Consider the following 25670-nt stretch of genomic DNA (forward strand, 5'->3'; position numbering starts at 1 on the left):
TGGCATTTATCTCTTTTATTTAAAAAGGTATAATGCTTAGAGTGCTGTTCCTTGATTTTTCCTTCAGTGTTTAAATTTTTCTTCAATTTGTAACTCAGCTAATGACTTTGTCCTGTGGAAGATGAGGCTTTCTCTCTCACACCCCCTTCCCTTAACTAAGTACACACACATTGTACCGCTTAACCCATGAATTTTGAGATAAATCTTTATTCAGTGTTGGCATTGTTAGAACAAGGTAAATATTGTTCGTAGCTGCCTTGCATAGTAAATCATGACTGTATTTCCTTTCTTTTGTATTTTGTTTTTAGATTTTTGTTTTCCTGATGTTAATTATTGTCTTATATAGAAAACTAAACAAGTGAAAAAATATTTACCACTAGTTCATTCCAGACTCTCTGCCAGAGTTCTAAAATACCTTTCCATATGGTCAAAAATAGGTAACCTGTCAGTTCCCTTTTTTCCCTCCCCTTAGAGAAATTGCACCTGGAGCCTCTGCCCTTTACTCTCTGGGCTCCTTGGCTTCAGGCCTGCTCACACTCTCACTTTAGAACCTGAGCTTCCCTGTGCTGTTCTCATTGTCTCTCCCTTTGTGTTGCTTGCCCTGTTTCTTGTTTTTTTCCTTGGTTTATTCTTTTGATTTAATGAAGCACAGCCTTCAGTAGCTTCCTGAGAAAGGTGAGTTTTTTGAGTCTTTGAAAGTCTGAAAATATCTTTATTCTACTTTTATACTTTATTGATAGTATGATTGGGCATATAATTCCAGATTGTCCTCAGAAAAATTCTTTTTATTAATTAAATCTTTTGAATAGATTTTATATGAACCAATTTATTAAAAAGTAGAAAAGGGTTTGCAGTGAAAAATAAAAAATCTCTCTTTCATACCTGACACCCCCAGTCTCCCCAGTTCCTCCCACCAGTCTTTTATTAGTCTCTTGCACATATTTCCCGAGTTACAACTGTATATTCTTATCACCCCTCTCCCCCCACTTCTAAATATCTACAAATTGTAAACCATGTTTAGTGTTCTGTTTGTTGCTCTTCTCTCATAACAATATATCTTGGAAGTCTTTCTCTTTAGATGTGTTTAGTGTATGCCTAACACTATTCTCAATAGTTAACAAATATGACCTAACTTAATCCTCCTAACAGCCCTGTGGTGCTGGGTACTGTTAGTATTCCCTTTTAACCCAGAAGCTGAGGCATGGAGAGGTTAAAAACCTTGTTCAAGGTCACATATGAGTCAGGATTCGAATCCAGACAGAATGGTGGTCCCAGAGTCCATGCTGTTAACCACTGTGCTGTGCTTCCTCATAATTTATGGCCATGTAATAGTCCGTCCTGTAGGTACACTGTAATTTATTTCTCCAGTTCCTTACTGATGGGCATTTGAGTTGTTTTCAGCCTCTTGCTAGTATAAGCAATTCTGCAGGGACTGACCTACACATACTTAATTTAGTGTGTGCACAAATACGAGTTCGACTGTGATCGTTAGGTCAGCACCCGTTGTAATTTGTGACTGTAATGATGGCCCTTAGACGGGTTTACCAGGCACAGTGCATGAGAGTCTTTCACCAACAACACTTCTTTCAAAATTTCGATTTTTGGGGCTTCCCTGGTGGCGCAGTGGTTGAGAGTCCGCCTGCTGATGCAGGGGACATGGGTTCGTGCCCCGATCCGGGAAGATCCCACATGCCACAGCGTGGCTGGGCCCGTGATCTGTGGCTGCTGGGCCTGCGCGTCCAGAGCCTGTGCTCCGCAACGGGAGAGGCCACAACAGTGAGAGGCCCACGTACCGCGAAAAAAGAAAAAAAAAAAAAATTTCAATTTTTGACAACCTGATAGATGAGAAATTAAATCTCAGTGCAGGTGTTTTTGGTATTTACTCATAATGAGCATGTTGCCTATCTTTTTGATTCATTTATATTTCCTTTTCTGTCTCTCCAGATCCTTTGCGCATTTTTGTTTTCAGTTGGATTGTCTGTCATCTTGATGTACAGGAGCCAGAGAGATTTACCCTTTGTGATCATTTTCTTTGAAGTTTGTCATTTTTCTTTTGACTGCTTAATCTTTTCACATGTAGGCATTTTTATGGTAGTCTAACTGATCAAACTTCTTTTGTACTTTTGGATTTTGAGTCATAGTAAGAAAGTTAGAAGGCATTTCTACTCTAAGATTGTGAAGGGATAATCTTGTAGTTCCTTCTAGAACACTTAAGGTTTCAATTTTTTCCTGTTAAAGTTTTTTATATATTCAGAATTTATATAGGATGTAAGGTACGAATCCAACTCCCCCCACCCCCAGACGACTACCCAGTGGTCCAGAAGCTGTTTATGGACTAGTCTAGCTTTTTCCACTGGTTTATTAAGGCAGCACCTCTTTCACACCATCATGATTGACATTTTAAAATCTAGTAGTGTTAGCTCTTTCTTATCTCCATTTTATTGTTTTTTGTTGTTTTCCTAAAACTTAAATTATCTATATAAATTCTAGAATCAGCTTGTTTAGTTAAAAAAATTTTTTTAAACCTGATGGTATATTTATTAAGTTTATTAGTAAACTTAAGGAGCATTTGTGTTTTTAGATGTGGAGTTATCTTAACCAAGATAATGACATGTCGTTGTATTGCTGATGTCTGCTTTAGTGTTCTTCAGTGTTTCCATTGTTCTTCATATAGTTATAGCACACTAAGTTTGTTCTTAGGTATTTTTTCTTGTTGCTATTATAAATGGGAATTTCCCCCCATTCTGTCTTCGTAGACTCCTTGTTATCATTGTATGTGAAAATGATTGATTCCTATAAATTTTGAACCTTGGTACATTAGTGTTTGGGTAGTTTTTCAGTAAATTCTTTTGGGTTTCCCAGGCATATAATTGTGTCTTCACATAATGACAGTATATTTCCTCCCTTCTAATTTCTATACTTTTGATTTCTCTTGAGTGATTGTGTTAGCTAGTACCTCTAGTACGTAGTTAAGTAATAGTAATGATAGTTTTCTTTCAGAATTTGAAGCGTCGCTCCATTGTCTTTTCCAGACAGACTCAAAGCCGTTTTCTTTCCAAATCCTTCTCCACTCCCCATGCTTTTAGGATTTTTTTTTTTTTTTTTAAATCACTGATATGCAGAAATTCACAACGATGTGCTGTGGTGTGTGGGGGTTTTTGATTCATTCTGGTGAATCAACAGGTGGGCATTTTAATCTTGGGAATTTATGTCTTTGAGTTCTCGGAAGTTGTCTTATTGTTTCTTTGAAAACTTTTCTTCTCTCTTTCTGGAACTCCCATTGCTTAGCTCTTAGGCCTTTGCAGTTGATTTTCTAATATTCTCTTCTATTTTCTATATTTTATCTTTTTGTTTTACTTTCTAGGCAATAATCTCAACTTAATTTTGTCTAAAATTAAAGGGTTTTTTCCTAATCCTTTGAATTTTTGAATTTCTGCTATCATTTTTTAAATTTTCAACAACTTTCTCCTCTCTGCTTTCTAAATGTTTCTGTCTTATAGCATTTAATTCCTTTTCTCTGAGACTGTCAATTATAGATTTTTAGTGAGTGGGTTTTTTAAATTTATTTAACTTTTATTCTGTTCCCTGCAATATCTCATAGAAAAAAGAACAGTTTGCTTTGTTTTGTTTTATTCTGCAAAGGATTTCTGATCCTTGGCTGTTCATTCGTATTGAAAATGACATCCTTAAAAGCTGGGGGAAGTTCCTTGTGGAGGCAGGGATTATATAATAGGCTGTGTGATAAAGCAGCGTGATGTTGTTACGTATGGTTTTTGTTTGTTGTTGGTAGACTTCCAAATGTCAGTATTTCCCTTGGGTAGGTCAGCTTCTGCAGAAAAGAATCTCCACCTTCCGTTTGTTGTATGAACCCAGATACATGACTGTGGTGGGCTTACCCCTCCTTGTTCTCAGAATGCAGATCTAATTTTTAAATGTCATCTAAGGCTGCATGGTCTGACCTCTCCCTTTTTATCCTTGCTTCAGATGTGTTTCTTTCCTTTTACTGTCCTCCTCGCCTCTAGTGCTGTCTTTGCCCGGCTTTTCACCCCTCCTCGTCCTTACTCTGCACCCCTCCAGTTCTGCTCGCTCTCTTCTCTTCTCTTCTCTCCCCCAGCCCCATCCAGCTACACTGACCTTTTCTAAGTTTCTTGAGTGCTCCTTGCTCTGTCCTTTGCAAAACCTGGTACCTCTGACTAAGGGGCACTCTTCCTTTGGGAAGAGCATCCACTCCTTCCCTAGAAAGCCTTCCTTGCTTTCCCAGGTGAATTCATGTTTCTGTTCTGTACCATATCCCTTCTTCTTAATAGCATTCTCTAAATAAGCAATTACTATTTGAATGTCTGTTTTCCCCACTAGCCTGTAAGTTCCATGGGTCACTGAAAACTTAGCAGTGATCATCTGGTCAGTTTTCCAGTTCTTAGCAGCTCACTTTCACATCATCACATGATGGTAGGAAACCAGAATCTACCCCCTTTTTGCTTCGTAAGCATTTCCCTGTTTTATGCTCCCAGTAAAGCAGAACACCTATCTGACCATCTCTCTCTACCATATGACCTAAGGGTGGAGGAGGAAAAGGATAATCTCTTTCAACCTATTTCTAAAGATATCTGAAGACATTTGCTTTCTTCCCCATTTTATCTAATGGTAGGGCCCTAAAGAAGGAAGTGATTATAAAATAGGAGTGTGTAAGGGGGGTGATTGCCTTGAGAAGTGGCAAGTGGTATTCATATACTTTCATGTTCAGTGAGATTAGTTTTTAAAAATCTATGGGCAATCTGGACATAAAATTTGATTAAAAAAAAACTGCACACAAACCCTACTTTCTGATTTATTGTAGAAAACAATAAAATTCAACTAGTTTTGAGTCTGAAGTATAAACATATAGCCCTGTGGTATACAGCATGAGTTACTGAGGTGAAATATTACCTTCCCCCAGGTTTCAGAAGGATCCTACCTGGTCGGAGACTGGAGACCGTTATCTGTTGAAACTCTTTAGGGATCATCTTTTTCATCAGGTGACAGAAGCGGGCGCTCCTTGGATTGACCTCAGTCATATCATTTCTTGTCTTAACAAGGTAATTTGTATCTGGACTTTTAAGATCACAGTGCTGTTATCTACAATTTATAGAGCTGCATCTCCTACAAATACTAAGAGACTTAAGAAATTAAGCTGTAGTCTGCTATAGTATACAAGACATTTTATTAATAATTATTAAGTGTACCTACTTAATAACAATTTGTAGAATGGGAGGTGTTTTTTTTTTAGATGTTGGGGGTAGGAGTTTATTAATTTATTTATTTTTGCTGTGTTGGTTCTTCGTTTCTGTGTGAGGGCTTTCTCCAGTTGCGGCAAGCGGGGGCCACTCTTCATCGCGGTGCGCGGGCCTCTCACTATCACGGCCTCTTGTTGCGGAGCACGGGCTCCAGATGCGCAGGCTCAGTAGTTGTGGCTCACGGGCCTAGTTGCTCTGCGGCATGTGGGATCCTCCCAGACCAGGGCTCGAACCCGTGTCCCCTGCATTAGCAGACAGATTCTCAACCACTGCGCCACCAGGGAAGCCCCAGGGAGGATTTTTTTTAACGCCTACATGAATAATTTAAGAATTCTTCATTGTGGATCCTGCTGTGATAAAATGTCACAGAAGGACTGCCTCCCACACCCCCGCCCCACTCTCTTTTATTTACCAAGTGTAGTTTGTTATAACAAACAAAGCAGTATTTTGTGTTTGAATATTTTTTAAAAGTTGAATTCCTTTCTTCTCAGTCATTGTGAGTCCTGCATGTCCTTAGTTCATGTGCTCTCAGCTGTGGGTGTTAATCAAGTGTTAATAATAGTGAAAACGCAGTACTGGGCATATCACTAGACCCAGCTGTGATAAATGGAGAATTAGAAGTGATTAGATGAAGTAAGCAGGTAGAGATGTATCATAATTTTGAGAGGTGAGCTTTGTGTTTTTGAAAGGGCCAGGAGAGGTGCGATTTATGGAGGGAGGGAGGAGTGCATTTTCCTTATGAATTACTTGGAATTGCAGAGAGAATGGGTCTCCAGAAGTATATTCTAGCCTTTGTGTATAGGTTTATATCTAAATCCGGGGTTGGCAAACTGGCCTGTGAGCCAAATCCTTGTGCCTGTTTTTGTACAGCCTACAAGCTAAGAATAGTTTTTACATTTTTAAAGGATTATAAAAACAAAACCAGCTAAGAAGAGTATGAGACAGAGGCTTGTGTTGATAAATGGCCCTGAAATTTAGAACACTTACTATCTGGCCCTTTATAGAAAACATTTGCTGACCCCTGGTCTAAACTGTCCCTAAATTACAAGGACTAGAGGAGAAAATACCTACGGTGGCACATGATTTAGAGCTGTTGGCGTACAGTGTGCTTAACCCTTCGGGTAAAACACGGTGGTGTTTTATTTTTAAGCACGACTTTGCCGTGTTTGAATCTCCTTAAAACTCTTTAGAGAGTATTGTCAATAAGACAGAACAAGACTGTGTTATCATTGAGCTAACCTGGTACAATCTGTATATTCATTTGCCCTTTTCCCTTAAGGGGAAAACATTTTTCATAAGAGCAACAAGTGGAGAATAATTCTACCAGATTTTAGAAGATAGTATCCATAGTATCAAAGCACCAGTAATTAAAAATATGTAGAACTAGAATAAACACTGACAGGTGGATCCTGTGGAAATAAGCCATGGACAGACATCTTAAATGAAGATTATTTAATGAATATTAGGATAACTGAAAATTCTAAGAAAATTCTGTTTCATTTCATAAAATAGGAGTAAATAAAATTTATCCCAAATCTGAATATGTGACAATTTTTTAAGTTTGGAAAGCGTATAATAAATTAAGAGAGATGGATGGCCATGTTGATGATATAAAAGTTAAATTTTTGGGCTTCCCTGGTGGCGCAATGGTTTGGAGTCCGCCTGCCGATGCAGGGCACGCGGGTTCGTGCCCCGGTCCGGGAAGATCCCACGTGCTGCAGAGCGGCTGGGCCCGTGAGCCATGGCCGCTGGGCCTGCACGTCCGGAGCCTGTGCTCTGCAACGGGAGAGGCCGCAGCGGTGAGAGGCCCACGTACTGCAAAAAGAAAAAAAAAAAAAAATTAAATTTTTACGTAGATTATTTTGGTGGAAATGATGACAGAAATTAGGTGGTAAAATGATTTGAAAGGTTGTGCCTTCAGAATTAGTTTTAAAGGTATTTTAATGAATTATTGAAAAAAGAAGGAAATATGTACATTGAAAACTAACAAAAGTAAAGTGAAAATCCTAACGAAAAGTTATTAGATGGACTCAGGATTCATACTTATGTTTTATAAAGACCTCATTAAAATATTATTGCCAAATCCTGATAGATAAGGATTTGATAAAGATTATATACCAGCATTCACACAGGTGGAAATAACAAAAGTAAATGTATGAAAACATTTGGTAACATTAATGAAAAATGTAAATTAAAATAGCAAGGCACTCACTTGATATGGAGTTACTGGTAAACTGGTACAACTCATAAATCCGTGGTGTTCTGTGTCCTTTGGGAAGCAATTTGGCTGTATGTATTAAGCTATAAAATTACCCATACTTGTTGATTCAGTATTTATACTTTTAAGTGTTTCTCCTAGAGAAGTAATTCTATAGAAGAAAAAAATTAGCCAAATATGTTCATTGCACTGTAGTTCACGATACCAAGGAATTAGAAGATATTGGGGGAATAATTGAATCATGGAGTATCAACTGGATGGAATATAATATACACAAATGTTAAACGTGACAGATAGATGAATTGGGAGATTAGGATTGACATATTCACACTACCATGCGTAAACTAGATAGCTAATGAGAGCCTGCTGTACAGCACAGGGAGCTCAGCTCGGCGCTGAGACGACCTAGAGGGGTGGGATTGGGGGTGCGAGGGCGGGAGGGAGGTCCAAGAGGGAGGGGATGTGGGGATATATGTATACATAAAGCTGATTCACTTTGTTGTACAGCAGAAACTAACACAACATTGTAAAGCAACTATACTCCAATAAAAATAATAAAGTTTTAAAATAAGATAGGCAGCAACATAGGGCAATGTTTCTTTAATTTTTTAAAAAATGACTTTTGCATGTGTTTTATTTTTTGGCCACGCCACGCTGCATGTGGGATCTTAATACCCCACCCAGGGGTCGAACCCACGCCCCCTGCAGTGGGAGTGCAGAGTCTTAACCACTGGACCACCGGGGAAGCCCCTAGGGCAATGTTCTGTGTTGAGCGGGGGCTTCTCATTGCGGTGGCTTCTCTTGTTGCGGAGCACGGGCTCCAGGCGCACGGGCTTCGGTAGTTGTGGCTCGTGGGCTCTAGGCATGCAGGCTCAGTAGTTGTGGTGCACGGACTTAGTTGCTCTGCGGCACGTGGGATCCTCCCGGACCAGGGCTCGAACCCGTGTCCCCTGCACTGGCAGGCGGATTCTCATCCACTGTGCCACCAGGGAAGCCCCTAGGACAATGTTTTTTTAAAAACGCATCTGAGTTGAAAAGTGTGTGCATAGTGATTAGTGATGTAAAATATTTATGAATATCTAGAGGGGAATGTGACAACATTTTAAAAAATATTTCATATATCACTGTTGCAAGTGTTGTCCTAAAATAGGCTTGAACTTCATATGTTGTGTTTCTGTCTGTTTCAGTTAGATGCTGGTGTGCCAGAAAAAATAAGCCTCATTTCCAGAGATGAGAAGAGTGTACTTGTGGTGACTTACAGTGACTTAAAGCGATGCTTTGAAAATACTTTTCAAGAACTGATTGCAGCTGCAAATGGTCAGTTGTAGTATTTGCTTAAAAAAAAAAAACAGGCGGGATATGGCCGAGGAGCTTATTAACCAATAGCAAATTGCACTACAGCTGAACTGTTCTCATCATCTCATTTCGCGTTTGGGAAACAAGCAGAAGATGAGCAGAGCTGCTTGCACTTGGGTCAGGTGCGCTGTTACTTGAAAGGAAGAATGTTTCGCTTATCCTTGAGCTGTGGCTGCCGGTGGGCCACACCTGTGAAGAGTTTATTTTAGATTAAGGAGCACCGTTAGGGGAATGATGTTCCAGCTTTTGTTTTTTCCACTTGTATATGCACTAATTTTAATTTTTTAAAGACTTTTTTCTGATCTTTGAACTTTTGCCACATTGTATACTTATTAAGGGAAACGATTTGCAAGGAGGTTTTTGGGAAACAATGCTGGGCAGCATTTTTGTCACTGAGGGTTGCAGAATTTGCTCTTTTGGGGATGGGTTGCCCTGAATAACATAAGGGACCAGGTAAATGATTTCATGGAAGTACCGTATAGTGCATAATTCTTGTAAGAGTGTTGTATGCAAGCTCTGTATGCCACCCACTGTTAGTTCAGCTTGAGATTTTTTTTGTGTGTTTTTTGTTTTGTTTTTAAGAACACACAAAAATTTCAGTGACTTGTTGGGTGTGAATTCCCCTATTAGTTGATTTAAGTCCTTTCTGAATGAGGGTTAGACAAACAGGAACTGAAGGAGCACACAGAGCTCTTTGCTCCAAATTCAACCAGAGCCTTTTTTTAAAAAGGCGTTTCCCTGCTAATCAGATACATTTATTACATTTATGCCATTTTTTAACAGAAAAAAATTAAGAAATTGTGTTAAAGGCCTGAAGTTCAGGAGTATATTGCTTTAGGTTTTTTCCAGTTTGCTTTTTTGTATAAAGTTCTGTTCTTTGAACCACAGCTTTATTATGGTACTTTACACTGGATACAGATACAGAGACACTGTTCAGAAGACGAACTAAACACAGCGGTGGTCTGGCATCAGGAGCTTTCTGAAGTTTTACAGCCTGAATCTGGAGGGAAAACAATCTGCTGTGCCTTTGCAGTCACTGCTTAGCCCAAAGTAATAGTGCTTTTGATAATAACTATGTGGGATATTCCTGAATAAGTCAGTCTCAAAAGTCTGGAATTTTCCTCCTCTTAACTTTCTTAACATTTGGACGTGCAGTTGTCGCCAAACTTGGGTATTCATGGAATTTCTAGTTAATGAAATACCTATACTTTGATACTGAAGACTGCCAAATACATAGGAATTTTCTTTCATAAAAAACAGTAATGAAGACTCTATCTCCTTTCCCAGCACTGAATGTTTTGCTAGCACTGGGTGCTCATCATGCAACTATGAAGAAAATGTGGAAACTCAAAAGGTCAGGAAAGACTTCCAAGCACTTGCAACTGATGTTACAGTCTTCAATTTTAATAACTATACATATTTGTAGTTTTCAGAGAAGTTTTTAATATTTCTCTGTCCACTTTTTATAAGCTTTAAAATGATTTTCTCTGCCTTGAGATTTGCATCAAGAAAAAGCACCTCTTCACCCAAAATCTTTGAAGACTAGAGACACGCTTTACATGTTTTAACAAGTGTGTTTGAGTCCACGTCTGGTAGCATCAGTTGTTGAGTTAAAAAGAAAATCAGTTATTGCATTTGATCAGGATGGATTTTAAAAGAACATAATGCTCAATATTCAAAGGATAATTAACATTTGCCACCATAATGTTCTTTTTTTATGTAAAAGGAACAGGAACTTGGAGACATTAACATGCAAAAGTCTTTTATCATTATTAGCTCATGTATTTGACAAAGAGCAGCTGTCTTTTTATATGTTTTTTGACAAATCATATTGTAATTCTTTTGTACAAAAAAGAACTACTTGTATTCTAGAAGAAATATGAAATGCTTAATTTATAAGCGGGCTGGAGATTTTTTCCAATATTGTTTTCTTTGAAAATGAAAGGGGATCATCTATTTTAGTTTCAGGGTCTGGGAACTTTTTGAAAATTTAATTTGTGGACCAATGTTTTGCAAAAGCTAAGGAAGGGCAGGGGTAAAATAGGGCTTGATTTTCTCATTCTGTGTAGACCAGCAAACTTCCCTCTGCGAGGCCGGTTCAAATCACAACCCCAAGAGTGTTTGCATCATAAATGCTAGCTTGCTTCAGCCCCTAGTAACCTCAGGACTTGGTTTGAATAAAAAGGTAGACAGCTGATATGTTTTCATGAGTAAATATTGTCAGCCAGAAAACAGTTGGTGTCAGGTAATACGTTATTTTTTTTAAGCTTTGTTTTATATTTATTTTTCATTTAGTTTTTATTGGGAATGGTTTTCAATAGAACTCTTAGTTCTGCTTAGGTGTTTTTTGGGGGAGCCCTCTTTTCCATAGTGTAATTCCATTTAACAGGTTGTCTAAAAGTTAGTCTTTTTAATTCATAGGAAGATTTTAATATCTGAAAGTACTCAAATTAAGGATATAAACTTGCACACCTTCCTGTTATGACAGATACAAGCACAGAACGGACAACCCTTGAAATCATGTAACGTTGGTCATTTCAATTTTTTGTTACCTATTTTAAAATCTGTTAATGTATTTACTTCATTGTAAATATTTTTGAGGGTACCTTTGTATTTTGCTTTTGACCTTGGTTCTGTAATTTGGATGTCAACAACTTCCCTGAAAAGCACCAGTATGTTAAGTTCTAATGTCATGATCCCAATATGGGTTATTCATCTTTAATCCTGTTTTCAGTCTCTACGTGTACAGCAGTATTTTTAATAAAGAATTACAGAGAGAAGATGGTCCTTTTTTTTTTTTTTTTTTTTTGCTACCAGTTCATTTAACAAGATGATGTTTGTTTTATGACTGGTACTTAAAAGGCCAAACGTTTCATATGTGTTTTGGAGGAATTTTTGGTCTTTGGATAAAATGGTGGCAGATTTATTTGTTAATTTACCAAATATCTGTTAAATGCCTAACTTGGATCTGTTCTAGGCACAAAAAATGCAGATAAGTATTTTAAGTACTTGTTCTTTACAAAATGTGTAGTTACAGCCAAACATTTCTAAATAGTACATGACATACCGTGTAGTTTAGGAGGGAGGATCTACTTACATGAAAGGAATGACATCTGCTAGTCTTTGATTCAGATGCGGTTAATTTACTATATAGGTGAAGGTTCCTCTCCCCCCACCCCCCCAGAAACATCATTCCGAATAGAAGGGTAGAGAAGGAAAATATGACAAAATGGTAATATTTGTTGAAACTAGGTACTCATTCATTAAATATAGGCCTACCTCAGACATTGTGGGTTCAGTTCCAGACCACTGCAATAAAGTGAGTCACATGAAGTTTTTGGTTTCCCGGTGCATACAAAAGTTATGTTTACACTGTACTGCAGTCTGTTAGGTGTGCAACAGCATTATGTCTAAAAAAATGTATATACCTTAATTTAAAAGTACTGCCATCACGTGAGCCTTCAGCAAGTTGTAATCTTGCAATAGTAACATCAGAGGTTCCTGATCACTCTAACAAATATAGTAATAATGAAAAAGTTTGAAATACTAAGAGAATTACCAAAACGTGACACAGAGCCCTGAAGTGGGTGAGCAGTTGCTGTTGGAAAAACGGTGCCTTTAGACCTTCCTGGATGCAGGGATGCCGCAGACCTTCAGTCTGTAGAAAAAGCAGCATCTGTGAGGTCTGCCTGTATTTATTGAACGCCTGTTATATGTCAGGCATTGTTCTAGGAACCAACAGCACTCTGACAACAACAGACAAATATTTCTGCTCTTAGAGAGCTTTCATCCTATCAGGGAAAAGGAGTGTATAGTAGTTAAGAGGTAATAATGGTTATGGAAAGAAAATAAAGTAGGGTAAAGGGCGTGGATAGGGTTGCCAGATTTAGCAAATTAAAATAGACAACACAAAATTGAATTTGAATTTCAGATAAACAGTGGATAATTTTTTTTTAGCATGAGTGCATCTCAAGTATTGCATGGGACACAGGATCATTGGTTTATCTGAAATTCAGATTTAATTAGCCATCCTGTGTTTCATCTTGCAACTCTAGGTGTGGGGAGTTTGGTGGTGATGGTAGAATTTCAGACGGGACGATCTGGGTAAGTTGGTCTCCCTGAGAAGGTTGTGTTTGAGCAAAGACTTGAAGAGAAGGAGCCAGGCATTGCAGATGTCTGAGGGAAAAGAATTCCAGGCCGGGGAACGTGCCGGGAGCGTCTGAGGCAGGGCAAGCAGGCTCCCACGGCCAGAGCAGAATCGGCAGGAAACTTTGGCGTTTACTCCTGCAGGGGAAGCTTCGAGGAGGATGGTGAGCAGGAATAGCGTGGCACAGCATTTGAAAGGATCACTTGGGCTGCTCGTTAGGGGGTTTGGGGCGGGGTGACGGGGAGATAGCTGTAGAGGCAGTGGGAAGCAACTGGATTCTGAATACATTTTAAAGGTAGGGCCAAGAACATGTCCTAATTTATGATTTCTAGGACGTGGAGTAAGAAAGAAGAGAGGAATCAAAATGACTGTGAAGATTCTGGCCCACTACTGACAGGATGGAGGATTCTACTGAACTGAAAGAGATGGTTGTAGGAAGAAAGGGGTTTTTGGAGGGAGGAAGGGAGGGGGTTGGCACGGGGAAGACGGGGAAGTGAGGAAAGACAGTTGGGAATTTGGTTTGGGGCCTGTTAAGTTTAAGATGTTTAGTACACGTTTGTGCTGGTTTTTTATTGTTCACTGACGACGGAACGTAAACTTCAGTGGCATAAAACAACCCCCATTTTACTCTCGTGGATTCTGTGGGTCAGGAATTAGGACAGCGAACAGCAGGGATGGCTTAGCTCTACCCATTATGTTGGACCTCAGCAGGGAAAACTCCAGTGCCAGAAGGGTGGGGGCTGCAGTCATCCGACCTGGCACCTGAACTGAAGGTCATGAACTGGACTCAGCTGGGGCCGGTCAATGGGGGTCCCAACCCGTGGCCTCTCCGTGAGGCTTGGGCTTCTCCAGCTCTGGCGACTGCGTCTCTGGTGGGACCCGTTGGAGAATGAGTGGCCTCGGGTGGAGGCTGCATGATCTTTTCTGGCCTGGCCTCGGACTCATGCACGGTCACTTCTGGTACATTCTGTTGCTGACGAGTCACAAAGCCCGCTCCGATTCCAGGGGAGAGGAATTGGATGGGGAAGTGACAAGGACACTGCCAGAGCTCGTGTGGAATGGGAGGTACTGGTGCAGCAAGTTTTTGGAAAATACAGTCTGCCCCAGCATCAGGAGATGTTGGTTTAGCACTCACATAGGAGTTCGGAGGTTAGGGGGAGAGATCTGGCCTGTACATGCAATTTGCAAGTCATTATCATATAGATGTCATTTCAAGCTTTGAGGTTGATTGAGAGCATGAAGAGAGTTAGTATAGACTGAGAAGTGGAAAGGTCCAGGGGCAGAGCCCTGGGGTTCCTGGAACACTGTTCAAGGATCAGAGAAAAGAAAACCAGTATGAGGCAGAAATGACCAGTGAGGTGGGAAGAAAAATCTGTGATGTCCTAGAATCAAGGTGTTTCCAGGAATAAGGGTCAAGGTGTTAAGACTAAGACCGAAAATGGCCACTGAGTTGAGCGACGTGGTGTCATGGATAAGCTCCCCATGGAGCAGCTCCTTTTCAGTGAGTGGGAGAGAAAGCTCGGCTTGAGTGGGAGGAGAGGAACCAGAAACAAAGAGTACTATAACCAGCTCTTTCAAGGAATTTTGCCGTGAAGAGGAAAAGAGAGATGGGGTGGTAGCTGGAGGGGAAAGCAGGGATGGAGGGTTTTGGGTTTTGCCAGATGGGAGAGTTGATAGCATGTTCGTATGATCCAGTGGAAAAGGGAAGATGGGCAGGGGTGAGGGGTGGTGAGTTGCTGGAGCAATGGCCTTGAGTCGAGGAGAGCGAGGGGCTGCGTGTACCCCGGGTGTTCTGAGTCGGGAGGGCAGAGTGTCCGTGGTAGGTGGGCAGATGTGATGGTGGGATTTTGAAGTTCTCTTGACTCCTTCAGTTGTCCCATCGATGTGAAGGGTATACTGATAGTGCCTATCACATTGGGTTGCTTTGAAAATTAAATGAGTTTATTTCTCTAAACCACTTGGAATAAATAGTTCCTGGCACATAAAATTCAGTTGCTATGTTTGAGTCGAAGCCCTTACTCTTTTTAAAATGGGTTTTTCCTCTGTGAAGAGTTGTGGTGATCAATTAGGTTTTTTTCATTTTAATAATCCTTTATTGAAGAGCATACACACGTGCGTTTGCATGTAAGGGTACAGCTCAGTGAATGATCATGACGTGAACGTACCTACTTCCCACACCCAGATCAAGAAATAGAACATGAGTGGCATCTAGTGGGTTTGGGGGGTTACTTTGTTTTGTTTTTTTTTCTCTTAAGTGTCTTTAGTTCAAAAAACAGAAGGCTAGTCATTCCTGTGTTGGGATCCAGGATATTTCTGAAATATTTCCTGGCCTGTGAAATCCGTAAGTCTGGTAATGCGTTTAACACTGAGGAGTCCAATAAACCTTACTGGGCTATCCTGCTGCTGGACAAAAGAAAAAATTCCGTTCCCAAATGTACAATAAGTTTCTAGAGTCATGAGAAAACTTCTAAACGATGACGTGACCCCAATTCCTTGAACATTCTTCAAATCCTTTGCCTAAATTAGTGACTTTTGTGTTAAGAAAACCAGTAACATTTTTAAAGGATTTCAGATTCTCAAAGATAAAATGCTTTTTGCCCTCTTCAGCTAATAACCACAAATTTATTGAGATTAGTCATTTATCCCTTGTTCTCGCCTTGTCCCAAAGAAAGTAGGCCTGTTTTCCCTGGAACTGTTTCTCCAATCTGGTTTGCTTATGATGTTATTAGGAAGGTGATGGTATGACCGCTTTCTAAGACAATGTGTTGGTCACTTATTCTATGTCTATTAGTGATTACCTCAATGGTTCCTCTTCCTAGGATGTGATCCACAAAACAAAATTGAAGAATACGTAGCTAGTGTCCTTTTCTTAGGGAAGCTCCCGTGTCACTGCCTAGTTATTTCGTATGGTTCCCAGCACACAACCTCTAATACACAAATATACACCCACGCGCGTGTGTACACACACACATTCTGTGATTATGGTAATGTTAGTGTTTGGGAAAGCCTGCCTCTTTTTTAATTGAGGGGACTTTGGTCTGCAGCCGGCACTCGCACTCAGTCTGTACATTCTACTTGTGATCGTATTCATTTTATACTTTGATGTTGATTTACTGTTCGCAGTGTCTCAGTTGTTTAGAGCAGCCGCTCTGTGGACGGGTAGAAGCTCTGTGCCCCGTCTTTAGTGGCGCTTGGTTTCTGTTTCTTGTGCCGGATTAGTAATTGGTATTTCGTGAGCTCACCCAGAACACCTGTCCACTCCCCCGCCCAGGGAAGCCAAGACCCCTTTTTTCATTTATACGCAAAATGGAAAATATATGGATGTTTTTGTAAGTTAATTTTATTATATGAAGACAGCATACAAAGTACATTCATAGTGACTAGAGATGTAGGACGAGATTCTGTCTTACTTATATCTGCAGCATATATTCTTGGTTTGTATAAAAGTAACTTTAAAATTCCAGTTTCCTTAAATAGTTCTGCACAAAACACACACACACACAAATATACATATAGTTACTACCACTGTCGGTCAAAGACGCGCTCCTTCTTTGATCAGTTAAAAGGGGGCCGACACGTGGTTGTTTCCTGTGTGGCATTCTTAGGGGCTGGGAAGCGAGGCGCAGCCAGAAGGCCGAGGTCACCTTCTCAGGGTTTGGACCCACTTGCTCCACGGGCCTGAGCGTCATTCTTAGACCAGCTAGATACAGGCTCGCGCGTGGTTCCCGTCCCCTCCTACCCACGCTGCTCCGTGTCCTTGATCTCACAAGTCCTGAAAGGGAGTACTTGTCCCCTCGTTGTTCGGGCCAACCATTTCTGTCGGAGATGACAAATGGGTCTAATAATACCATCAGTCCACTAGTGATTGCATTTTCAGTGCTGTTTCAACGAACCCGTCTGGGACAAGCCCTTCGCCACTGGATACACTCATTCCTCCCAGCTTCCAGTTTTCATTCTATGTTAAGACTCCAGATAAAACCGGACTGATGGGACAGACCCGAGTCTCTGAGGAAGCCGGATTAACACAGTCTAACGTGTTCTTTTGGAAAGATGATATTACTAAGGCCTCTTAATGATTAAGAGTTAGATTACTGAAATCAAGACATTATATGCATAGCTAAGGTTTTGCTTTGTTTTCACTAACTGCTGGATCCTTAACTGATTTGAGAAGACAGGAGAATCGATTGTGGTCTTCTTGTAATTGCCCTGTTTGACCTCCTCCCGGTTACCTGATTCCTACTGTTGCCAGGGGTCACAGGTGCTCTCGGGCTTGTGAAGAACAGGAAGAAGGCCCCCCTCTCCAGGGCCCTGGCCCGATACTGTCTGCACTCGACTCTTGCTGGAGACTGGCCAGAGGCTCCTCCAGCAGAGTCCCCGCCCCCCGGAAGCAGCCGATGTCTTGCTGGGGACGTTCCAGCTCTCCCATCTCTTCATACGAAGAGCCTTGAAGCGAGACTGTGGCACACGGGGCAGGAAGCACAGGCCCGTCTATCACTTCCGTCTCAGGTTCTAGAGTTAAGAAGGGAAGCGTCCTCTTCTCTACCAGGAGCAGTGATTCCTTGTGGCCTGTCTGGCTCCAGCTGGCCCCAGAAGGTGTGCACATCCTAAACACGCAGCATCAACGCAGAGCCAGTGAGGGGTCCAGGGCCTCTGGACCCTGAGAAGTAGGCACCCTTTTGTACCCTGTCTCCCTATTTCCATCATCCTCAGACCCAAGGCAAGGCCCAAAGTAGATGAAAAGAGGCTTTTCTCCTATTGTCGGCTCATTAACTAATATCCTGAGTCCCCATTCTAGAAGTATCTTGCATAAATTACATACCACCTTTTTCCTCAAGGAGCATAAAGTGCTTAGTAGACATTGGTCAATGCTCTTCTGTCTAAGAGGCGAGCGTGGGTAGGGTCTCCACCGAATAAGAAGGACACCTGGTTGACTTCTGTCCTCGGGTCGCCACGGTTTTCGGGAGTTGGTCTGGTTGGCGTGGAGATGGGGTTTTCACTCCGCCTTCTCTTTTTTCCTCCATCTATCCTAGTTTGGGTCTAGAGTAAACCTACACAAGACTGTTTTCCTTCTCCTCAGCTTCCTTTTATAACTAACTGTACGAAACAGGTTAATACCAAAAACTGAGTTAAGTGTCTTGACTAGATATTAATACTCCAGATGGAATCTGACAGTATCTTTGAAAACGTGGCTTTCAGCCGAACCGGTGACCTAGCAGACCAGACGCACTGGGCTGAGCTTCCTGGGAGCGGCGCGTGGGGAGAGGCGACCCCCGCCCCCGGCACCCCCCCCCCCGCCCCGCCCAGCTCAGGGGGCGGGGTCAGCGTGTCCCGCTGGGGGGCCGGCGGGGGGACGGGCTTGGCTTCGAGCTCCACCCAGCGCTGGAGAGGAAAGCCGTGCCCCGTCTGGGAAGAGGCACAGAACCCATCCCATAGCTGAGGTGGTGCAATGTGCTTGGTCGTTCCAAAAATTACGTTTGGCCCTTTTTGGCCTCCGCTCACCGCCCACCCCCTGTCCTGTCTGCTCCCTGGCTGGTTCTCGAACGTGGACCCAGTGGCACTGTCCCCATCCCACTCCGTCCCCGTGCCCTGTCCTGTTCTCTTCCTCTCTCCCCTCCTCCTCCCAGGCCGTGTCAGCTACTGCAGGACCCCAGAGCCACGCCTTTACAGCACAGGCCGGTGACAGGTGACAGTGTGTGTCATCAACCAGCCGGAGCCCGGCGGCCCTGGGGCCCCGGGGAGGGGAAGCAAGTCCTGGGGCTGAGGAAGGATTTCTCCTACCCTCTGAGTCCCGCGAGGGTTGGCAGTGGTGCTCTTGGCTTTATCTATCTGGGGTTACATTCTTGTTAGTCAAAAGAGACAAAAAGCACTATTAACAGTCACACAAAAGCAGCTGGCTTCTGTGGAAAGGAAAAGGTGTCGATTTATATATGCATAATACTGGCAAAAGCTACTTTTCTGGGGGTATAAATACACACGTGGTTCTAGAAAGAAGACTGTGCTGAGTCGGGCTCTAGACGGGTGCGGTGGAGTACGGGACCACGGAGTTGTAGTCGGGTGGGGGAGAGCAGCACGAAATCTTCCTCTCCAGCTCCGAGGGGTCATAGGTGAATCTGCGCCGGCCTCTGCTGAGGTGCCCACAGCTGGCATGGCAGAACGCGGGTCTGCTGAGGTCAGAAAGGCCCGACTCCTTACTTGTACTTGTTACTCTCAAGCTAAAGAAAGAAAAGAAAAGAATCAAAGTTGATTTCTTGAACACACTCAAGTCCTCCCCTTAGTGGGTCGTTTGCTCATAGGCGTCCTGGGGTTCATGGCTGTGGAGTCCCGCCTCGCCCTCTGCCAGGGTCTCTGGAGCTGCGCGCGGCCTCTCTGCCATCAGCTGGGCGTCATTCCGCCGGCCGGCCAGGGCCCAGGGTGGAATTAGTTAAGGCAAACCCAGAACTGCTGGTGGAAAATAGCCCCCAGGCTTGGGTCCAGCCCTCCCCTACTCCTGTGATTGGCTCAGAGATGCTCCCCAGCCCCGCAAATATTCAAGTCGAATCCCTGGAACCTGTGAAGAGCACTTTATAAGGCAAGAGCTGCGACTGAGCTAAAGGACCTCCGGAGGCGGCGCCTGGCCTGCGTCCCCCAGGTGGGCCTCAAGCACAATCACAAGCGTCCTTATAAGAGAGGCGGAGGGGGCGTCACGGCGCACGCAGGAGGAGCGCGAAGGTGGGGCCGAGGAGACGCCGGGGACGGCGCCGCTGGAGGAGGAGGAGAGGCACGGTCTTCCCCGGGGCCTCCCCAGGGAGCGCAGCCCTGTGACACCTTCATCTTGGACGTCCGGCCTCCGGAACTCCTGTGTCGAGACACCGAGTTTGTGGAAGTTTGTTACAGCCGCCTGGAGAAACTCCTAGAACGTCCTACGGAAAGGTGAGCACAGCCGTCCGTCTCCCTCTCCTGTTTGTGCTCCAGAGGAGAGGCATGTCCAGTTGAGGCGGTGTATCGCGGCAAGGGTGAAGGGGCAGGGGACTGGCTGCTGGCTTCCGTGCGTTGCATGCAGCCCAGGACGCCGCGCCGGGCAGAGGAGCTTCTCTTGTCCTCCCGTGTTTGGTGGGCTTAACAGCTGGGATGAGAATGAGAACCCCGGGCGCCACGACGTTGTTGAATTGGCTCTGCATCAGCGCGCCCAGCCTTTGATCCATGTTCTATATTTTAGTCTCCGAGTAGAGGATGCAATGGGTGGTTTTCCTTTTTTCCACACGGGAAAGTGTTTCTGGAAGTGTTTTAAAGCAGGAGACAAAAGCGCGTGGGTCCCGCTTCTCCCGTCACTCCTCGCGGTGTCCCTTGACCTGCCCGGCGCGCGGCTCTGGGCCCCCGGGGGGGCGCCGCAGAGGACACGCGTGCGCAGGTGTTCGGGCCCGAACGTTCCCGGCCCTCCAGCTCCCTGGGGTTGATGCGCTGTGGGCCCCATCGCTCAGAGGTGTCTGTGGCCACCCTTTGACTTGGATCAGGGCCAGCAAACTAGCCGTGCGCTGGCCACCTGTTTGTGTTTTTTTGTTTTGTTTTAAGCAACAGATGTATTGACATATAACTTACATACTATGCGATTCACCTATTTAAAGCGTACAGGCCAGTGGTTGTTAGTATATTTACAGATGGCTCTTCAGGGCATTTCATATACATGGAATCATACGATGCGTCGTGTTTCATGAGCGGCTCTCTTCACTTAATTCAAGGTTCATCCATGTTGCAGCGTGCATCGGTACCTCATACTTTTTATTGACAAATCTCCTTCTATTGTACGGATATATGCATTTTAGGTATCCATTCGCCAATTGATAGACATTCGAGTTGTTTCTTCCTTTGGTCATTATGAATAATGCTGCTGTGAACATTTGTGTGCAAGTTTCTGTGCGGACGTAAGTTTTCATTTCCGCGGGGTATATGCCTACGGAGCTGAACTGCCGGTTCCTAGACTAACTCTGTTTAGCCTCTGAGGAACTGCTAGACTGTTTTCCGAAGTGGCTGCAGTTTTATGTTCCCACCAGCGAGCATACAGGGTTCTAATTTCTTCATCTCCTCGCCAGCACTGACTCTGATTCCAGCCATGCGGGCAGGTGTGAAGAAGGGGTGTCTCATGTGCCTTGCATCTCCGTGATGACTAATGAGGTTAAGCATATTTTCCTGTGCTCCCTGGCCGCGGCTGCCTGCTTCTGTAGGGAGAGGTGACCGCACACAGCTGCGGCTCCTTGCTCGTGTACTGGGGACGGCTGTTGCTGTAAGCGGCAGAGGCGAGCCTTGGTTTACCCTCTGGCTCTGTGAGTCAGCAGAGCCCTGATTTAGGTACAAGAGGAGCAGGACGGTTCTGCCTGCGGGTGAGTCGGGGGCAGGCATTGGAACCGGGAAGGGACGAGCACCGAGAGGGTCCAGCACCCTGGAGGGTCCAGCGAGAGCCCACGTTTTCTGATGGTATTGCCACCGGCCGCTGTGTGGAGGAAGGAAAGCCACGGTCCACAGGACATGAGCACTCACTTGGAAGGGTTGGGGTGTCAGGAGGGCGAGTCTCATGACTGGACGGCAGTAGTCGGGCCCCTCCTGTGCCGCTGCTGCCGGCCCGGGATGGTGAGGGGTCCGCGTCCCCTCCCCGCCCCTGTGAGCAGGTCTCCATCTGACTGTGCACTGTTGACAGTTGGAGACATGGGGCTCCTTTCTACCGAGCGGCTGTGCTGCATGGGCTCGGACTGCCTGTCCTTGCCCGTAAAGCAAGTTCTGTTTTCCCTTAAATCCCAGTCTTCCTTCCCAGAACATGGCGCTCAGATGTCTGATTTTATGCCCTCTTTCCTGTCCTTCTGGGGAGAAAAAAGTGCTTTCTGCACGGCCTGGACACTATGATCTAGGAGGGCAGGTAGCCCTCAAGTATCGCCATGAAGCCCCCTCCTCCGGCACCTTCCTTCTCGCCCCTCCGGAAACTGGTCAGAGCCCCCCAGCGTCCTTACTCAATCTTCAGCGAGGCTTTGGGTTTACTCTCGGCCCAGGTGAAGCGCTTTAGCGAGGGAGAGGCCAGCAGGGTGCCACTGTCCAGCTGGTAGTCCTGAAGGGAAGAATGAAAAGGTTACACCTCTTGCTTGACCTGGAGGGGCCCATGCCAATCGGGGTGTGATGTTGGGATGCGCATCTAAGGTCACTCCAGGCTCTGGCCTCATCTTCCACACTCCCTGCCTGCGAAGACACAGCATTGTCTCCGTATCGGCAAGTCTAAACTTTGTCAGTCACAAGAAATCCCTGTGCCCAGTGACTGAGGCCCTTCCTCCTGACGGTGAAGAAAGCAAATGTAAACAAAAGGGAAAACCGCGGGTACCAGGTGAGCATTTTTCCTAGTCAACTTTTATGCAAATTATTGCTTAAATATATTAAAGATAGTTGGGCAGATGACTTGGCAATGATATGTAAAGACTCTGAGAAATGATAAAGACATGGTTTAATTTTTCTTGAAGATTCTACAGAATTTTTAGGCCCTCCTGTGTGATGGTTTCCAGCCATTCTGTTTCCTTGTTGGTTCGTATTTAGCACTGGGTCCTGCTAAATGCAGGGTCCTGACTCTGTTAACACGGCGTTTCCAGTGAGTGGACCCCACACGTGGTTCCTGCCACCATCAGTCCCCCCGTGGCTCTGTCTGTGTCCTTAACTATCCGTCAGTAAAGGAGCCTCAGAAAGGGGCCTGCCCCAGTTCCCGAGGTACTCAGGCGGGCAGGGCTGAGGGTCAAAGAAGCCTTCCATGTTTTGTTTCGTATCGTCTCCTTGGACTTAAAACCAGTGTTTCTAAGCAGCAAACCAAAATTTCCAGCCACTTTGCCTTTGTATTCACCAGCTTATTTGTAATTTTTTTTTTTTTTTTTTTAGTGTTTAAATACTCTTTCCTCTTTATCTGGTGTGTTTGGAAGGTTTTGGTGTTTTTCAGTGGTGACTGTGCTGTGTCTCAAGGCCACGCTCTTTGTGGTCATCACCTTCACACCACAGTAGGTTTTTTTTTTTTTTTTTGCAGTACGCGGGCCTCTCACTGCTGCGGCCTCTCCCGTTGCGGAGCACAGGCTACGGACGCACAGGCTCAGTGGCCATGGCTCACGGGCCCAGCCGCTCCGCGGCATGTGGGATCTTCCCGGACCGGGGCACGAACCCGTGTGCCCTGCATCGGCAGGCGGACTCTCAACCACTGCGCCACCAGGGAAGCCCCCACCGTAGGTTTTACAGGCCTTTTTTGGGTCACGACTCCGTGAGCGGCCCTGAGATGCAGCGGCCGTGTCTCTTGTCCAGCCCTTCCTCTCCTCCCCTTATTCTCTCAGCCCCACATCCCAGATCTTTTAAGGGACGAGCTGCTTGAGGCCTCTTGTTTGCTGCGCTGTGTGGATCACTTTGCCCTGTGTGGTTGGGTGGGAACAGAGGCCTAGGAGATTCTTCCAGGATCTCAGAGCTGCTTGCGGGAGAGGGCTCTCTGCCGCACCACGAAGGTGCAACCACTCACACAGCTTTGAGTTCCTCTAATGCTCTGAAAGCAAGGTTCCATCACTGATGGCCAAGAAGCTTAGAAACACACAGTGAGGTTTCGTAGGGGACTGAGTTATGCCCAGGCAAGGACATGGGCCCTGGAGTGAATCCTGGGTCATCTTCAAACTACAGAATTACTTTCAAATTAGCTCTGTGTATTCTATGTCTTGTCAGCCCCCCTGAAATGGTCATTTCAGCCACCACTGATTACTGGCCCCCGTTGACCTAGAGCCATCGGACGACTGGAGCTTGTGTTTGGATGGGGTGCACTGAGTAGGTTCCTTCCATTACTTACATCAAGCATGGACGTGGCATTTGGTGAAAGTTCTTCAAAGGTTTTGATTTTTTCCAGGCTGATGAAATTGAAAGCATTTACATATCTAAAGAAGAAGCAGAAAGAATAATCAAGACAGGAAAATGCATCCAGTTTTGATTAGTCAGGAGACCATGGGCACCACGTCCCAGCTAAGGTGAACCCAAACACTGGGAGTCACCTCATCCCTCTTGAGGCTGCAGTTCTCTGGCTGTGTTTCCCTGGGAATCCAGACAGTGGTGCTACTTCCTCCTGTGGTTGCTAATCCATGTTGCGTAGTTTTGAGCAAAACCCCAGAGGGACCCTTGAGAGACGAGGCAGTGGTCAGGCCTCTGGTCCCCCGTGGAACCAGATGGTGTCGGGCCGAGAAGAGACCTGGGTCGTCATCTGGTCTAAACACCCATGTTACAAAGAAATGGGAAATGATGCCCAGAGAGGTGATGTGGCTTCATCATGTACAGCTGCTACTTCTGAAAGGACATGACCCGTCAGGGTCCCACAGCTGATTCAATGGCATAATCGAGCACCAGGGCTAGGCTTGTGTATCCAGTTTTGCGATCACAGATCGGGAGAAAGGGGTAGTATTTGGATGAGCTCCCTGTGGCTGCCTGCTGAGCTTTGGTTGATCTGCTAGGAGGGGCCGGCAGAGGGGCCCACTGTACGCCCCCTCACCTGCGGCCCTGTCACCACCGACAAGGCCCCGTCTCTTAGGCGAGCTCCCTATTGGGCCCAAGGCTAAGCAACAGACCGGAAAGGCCCGCGTAACTTTGACACCTTCCTCCCCAGGTCTGACCCAATCCGCCCCTGCTAATTTATTTAATCCACGCTTACTTTCTCATCTTTAAAACAATGGATGACTCATCTGGGCCGGTTGTGAAGTATGAATCGTGCCGCTGACCTGTGACCCCGCACCGCAGATCTGGGCCGGCCACTGGACTTCTTCCAGGCGTGTCCCAGACCATTGGTCTTTCCAGCTCTTCCCTAGTCGCCTGTCAAGCTTGACTGAACTGAGTTTGGAGCCCTAGGAGTGTACCGACTGCAGGCAAAGATGCTAGAAGGCCCGCAGGATAGTCTAAAAGTCCTGAGACGAGTCCTGACTACACGGGGACAGGGAGGGGGTGTCAGAACACCTGGGTTAGAAGTTCTATTCTGCGGCTTTCGAGCCGCACAGTTTTGGCGAGCTGTCCTCTGTGGAGCTTTAATGTTCCCACTTGTATACCAGGAACACTTCCTAGGACTGGTTTGAGCATTAAAGGAGGTGATGTATCAAAGAGCCCAGCATGGTACCAGACCACACAGCACGTGTCTAACCATGAGCACTGAATGTGTGTGACACACGTGTCACCGCTAGGACTGAGGTGCTGACCCCGCCCAGCATGGCTACTCGGTACATCTTTCTTCCCTTACACCTTCTCCGATTTCCTCTAGGCTAACGAGAGGTACTTAGTTTGTCAGGTAAGAAAACAAATCCACTTTGTTGCATTTTATCGAAGGTATCATGAAAAAAGGTCATTGAGGGGAACAAAAGAGGAGTTCTTCTAGAATAAGACAGACTAAAGAAATGAAAGAAAATGCAAAGTGTTCTTGATTGGATGATGCTTTTTAAAAAGGTACATGAGACATTTGGGGAAAATAATGGAGATTTGAAAATTTAATAGTATGAAGGGATTATCAATTTTCTTTGGTGTGGTGGCACAGAAGACTGTCCCTTACGAGATGTACACCAAAGTATGTAGAGGGAAGGTGTTACAGTGCCTTATGCCCTTTTCCAAAAGGTTCGGCAAAAAGAAAAATACACACAAACGTATCGAGTACGTACACGAAATAAGGTAAAATGTATGT

General features: G+C 44.6%; 2 protein-coding genes across 7 annotated transcripts in view; one reads left to right on the top strand and one right to left on the bottom strand.

Annotated features, from left to right (window-relative positions):
- Positions 1-11866, top strand: part of PAN3 (poly(A) specific ribonuclease subunit PAN3) — a 118608-nt gene extending 106742 nt beyond the window's left edge. For all 6 annotated transcript variants that reach the window (XM_082859283.1, XM_082859278.1, XM_082859279.1 and 3 more), the window contains 2 exons: positions 4937-5075; positions 8679-11866. In XM_082859283.1, the coding sequence (XP_082715409.1) occupies positions 4937-5075; positions 8679-8819 (280 nt within the window). In that variant the 3' untranslated portion in view covers positions 8820-11866. The remainder of the gene's footprint in view (positions 1-4936; positions 5076-8678) is intronic.
- Positions 11867-18826: 6960 nt separating this feature from the next.
- The window catches only part of FLT1 (fms related receptor tyrosine kinase 1), a 170555-nt gene continuing 163711 nt past the window's right edge, over positions 18827-25670 (bottom strand). Inside the window, exons 28-30 of the mRNA XM_082859298.1 lie at positions 23811-23895; positions 21970-22064; positions 18827-19206 (exon numbers count right to left, since the gene is read on the bottom strand). Of these exons, the coding sequence (XP_082715424.1) occupies positions 19005-19206; positions 21970-22064; positions 23811-23895 (382 nt within the window). The 3' untranslated portion in view covers positions 18827-19004. The remainder of the gene's footprint in view (positions 19207-21969; positions 22065-23810; positions 23896-25670) is intronic.

Source organism: Leucopleurus acutus (assembly GCF_964270905.1).
Source record: "Leucopleurus acutus genome assembly, chromosome: 18".
In the NCBI taxonomy this organism is placed as follows: domain Eukaryota; kingdom Metazoa; phylum Chordata; class Mammalia; order Artiodactyla; family Delphinidae; genus Leucopleurus; species Leucopleurus acutus.